The sequence below is a fragment of the Penaeus vannamei genome, chromosome 26 (assembly GCF_042767895.1).
Source record: "Penaeus vannamei isolate JL-2024 chromosome 26, ASM4276789v1, whole genome shotgun sequence".
NCBI lineage: Eukaryota > Metazoa > Arthropoda > Malacostraca > Decapoda > Penaeidae > Penaeus > Penaeus vannamei.
Genome location: NC_091574.1, coordinates 14,906,141 through 14,908,640, shown reverse-complemented (window position 1 = coordinate 14,908,640; position 2,500 = coordinate 14,906,141). Strand labels below are relative to the sequence as shown.

The 2,500-nt window shown below is 46.6% G+C and overlaps 1 protein-coding gene across 1 annotated transcript in view; it reads left to right on the top strand.

Annotated features, from left to right (window-relative positions):
- The window catches only part of LOC113821737 (adhesion G protein-coupled receptor L3), a 33,111-nt gene that overhangs the window by 28,189 nt on the left and 2,422 nt on the right, over positions 1 to 2,500 (top strand). The window contains exons 16-17 of the mRNA XM_070140059.1: positions 534 to 597; positions 1,683 to 1,863. Coding sequence (XP_069996160.1) covers positions 534 to 597; positions 1,683 to 1,863 — 245 coding nt within the window. The remainder of the gene's footprint in view (positions 1 to 533; positions 598 to 1,682; positions 1,864 to 2,500) is intronic.

The window sequence follows — 2,500 nt, the reverse complement described above, 5'->3', positions numbered from 1 at the left end:
CGATGTGACTTTTAAAGACCTGAACTGCAGCGTTCGAGATCTCATTACTAAAGAAATAGAAAGTAATTATTTTCATGAGTAAACAAAGACAGAAAATTCGAGAAGTTATATGCGCTAATAGGTGAAAAAAACGACTTCCCTAATTATTCTAATTCGATAAAAAACGAACTTTTACAAATCAATTTACGTAGAAAAAAATCAATGATTTCGGACCCAAAAGGTCTTCTCTAAACCCCATTCACACACTCACATACACACACATAGAAAAAAACGATTTCCTTTAAGAGAAGATCAATAAGGCTATTATCATTATATTTATAATCATGAAAATGACAATAATGATTAGGATAATGATAATGTTGATGGGATTATCATGAAAATTATCATAACTAACAGAATTAATGCTAAAATCACCATAATAATCATCAATAATCGAAAAAGTTTTTTTTCGATTATTCTCTCAAAAGGCTGCAATGCGCTAGATTTTTCCGCAAGGTCACTAATCAGTTCCTCTAATTCCTTTGACCTTTCAGATGCTGGCTGGCTCCCGGGCCAATGCTGTGGGCATTTGTCGGCATCTTGGCACTGATCCTCGCTGTGAGTTCCGTGGCTGTGTGCGTCTGTCAGTGCTATGTGTCTGTTTGAGTATGTTTGTTTGTGTCAGTATCTGTCTGTGAGTTTTTATATGCTTGTGTCTGTGTGCGATTTTGTTTATGCGTCTTTTTGCGTCTGTTTGTGTGTATTTCCATATGTCTATTTACATGTTTGTGTCTGGTTTGTGGCTGCCTGCCTGTGTCTCTATTTGCCTTGGCGTGTTCTGCTTGTGCATTTATCTGTCTGTTTTTCCAAGTACGTCTTTATCTGTGTGTGTATTTATTTCTGTTTATTTCTGTCTGCCTGTCTGCCAGTGTCTGTTCTTGTAAAGAACTGTCTGTCTGTCTGTCTGTTTGTCTCTCTTTCTCTCTCTCTCTCTCTCTCTCTCTCTCTCTCTCTCTCTCTCTCTCTCTCTCTCTCTCTCTCTCTCTCTCTCTCTCTCTCTCTCTCTCTCTCTCTCAAAATGATTACAATAGTTTAACAACTATTTATCTTTATGACTACTTTGCTAGTTACTATCATTAATAATGAAAATAATGATCATTCTTATATATCTCGAATATTCTACATCAATATAAAAATCGAATCATCCCCATTCTATTTACTTATGTTGCTCTTATAATCAACCATCACTTACCATCATCTCCATCATTACCATCACCACAACCATCGCCTTCATTCTAGCCATCACCATCTCTCATCATCACCAATAACCATTACCATCTTTTAGTATCACTGTCTCTCACCATTACCATCATTCATTATCATCTCTCATCATCTACATCTCTCACCATCACCATCTCTCTCCACCAACCTTCACCATCTCTGAGTATCACACAACCATCACTATTTCTCACCATCACCATCTCTCACCATCACCATATCTCAATATCACTATCAACCATCGCTATGTCTCACGATCACCATCTCTCAATTTCACCATTTCTCACCATCACAATCCCTCTCCATCCCCATCTCACGCCATCACTATCATCCACCATCACAATCCCTCACCTTCACCACATCTCACCATCACCCCAACCACCACAATCTAAAAACAACCCACCGCTTTCCTTCCCGGCTTCCAGATCAACCTCCTCGCCTTCGTGATGGTGATGCGCCTGGTCATAACGGAAGTGATGAAGAGCAAGAGTCATCACCCAGCTGGCAGTGACACCAGGGGGCTGACGGACCGAATCTGGGGCTCGCTCACCATCTTTCTCGTCCTCGGTCTCACGTGGCTCACGGGCCTTCTCTACGTGGCTTCTGGTATGGTGAGGGGGAGGAGGGGGAGAGGGGGGAAGGGGGAGGGGAAGGGAAGTAAGGGAGGGGTGGGAGGGGGGAAGGGGGAAGGGAAGGGAAGTAAGGGAGTGAGGGTTGGGGAAGGGGAAGGGGAAAGAGGGTGGGTTGAGGAGGGGCCTTCTCTACGTGGCTTCTGGTATAGTGAGGGGGGGAGGAGGGGGAGAGGGGGGTGGAAAGGGGGATGGGGTTGGGGAGGGGAAGGGAGGGGGGAAGAGGGAGGGTTGGGGAGGGGTGGGAGGGGGGAAGGAGTGAGGGTTGGGGAGGTGAAGGGAGGGGGGAAGGGGGGAAGGGAAGGGAAGGGAAGGGAAGGTGAAGGGAAGGGGAAAGGAGAGGGAATAGGGAGGGGAAGGGGTGAGGGTTGAGGAGGTGAAGGGAGGGAGGAAGGGGTGAGGGTTGGGGAGGGGAAGGGAGGGGGAAAGGGGTGAAGGTTGGGGAGGGGGAAAGGGAAGGGTTGGGGAGGGGGATGGCGTTGAGGAGGGATGGGAGGAGAGGAAGGGATGAGGGTTGGGGAGAGGGAAATGGCCAGGGGTGAGGGCTGGGGAGAGTGAGGTTTAGGGAGGGGAAGGAGAGGGGGTCTGGGATGGGGGGTGAGGGGAAAGGGGAA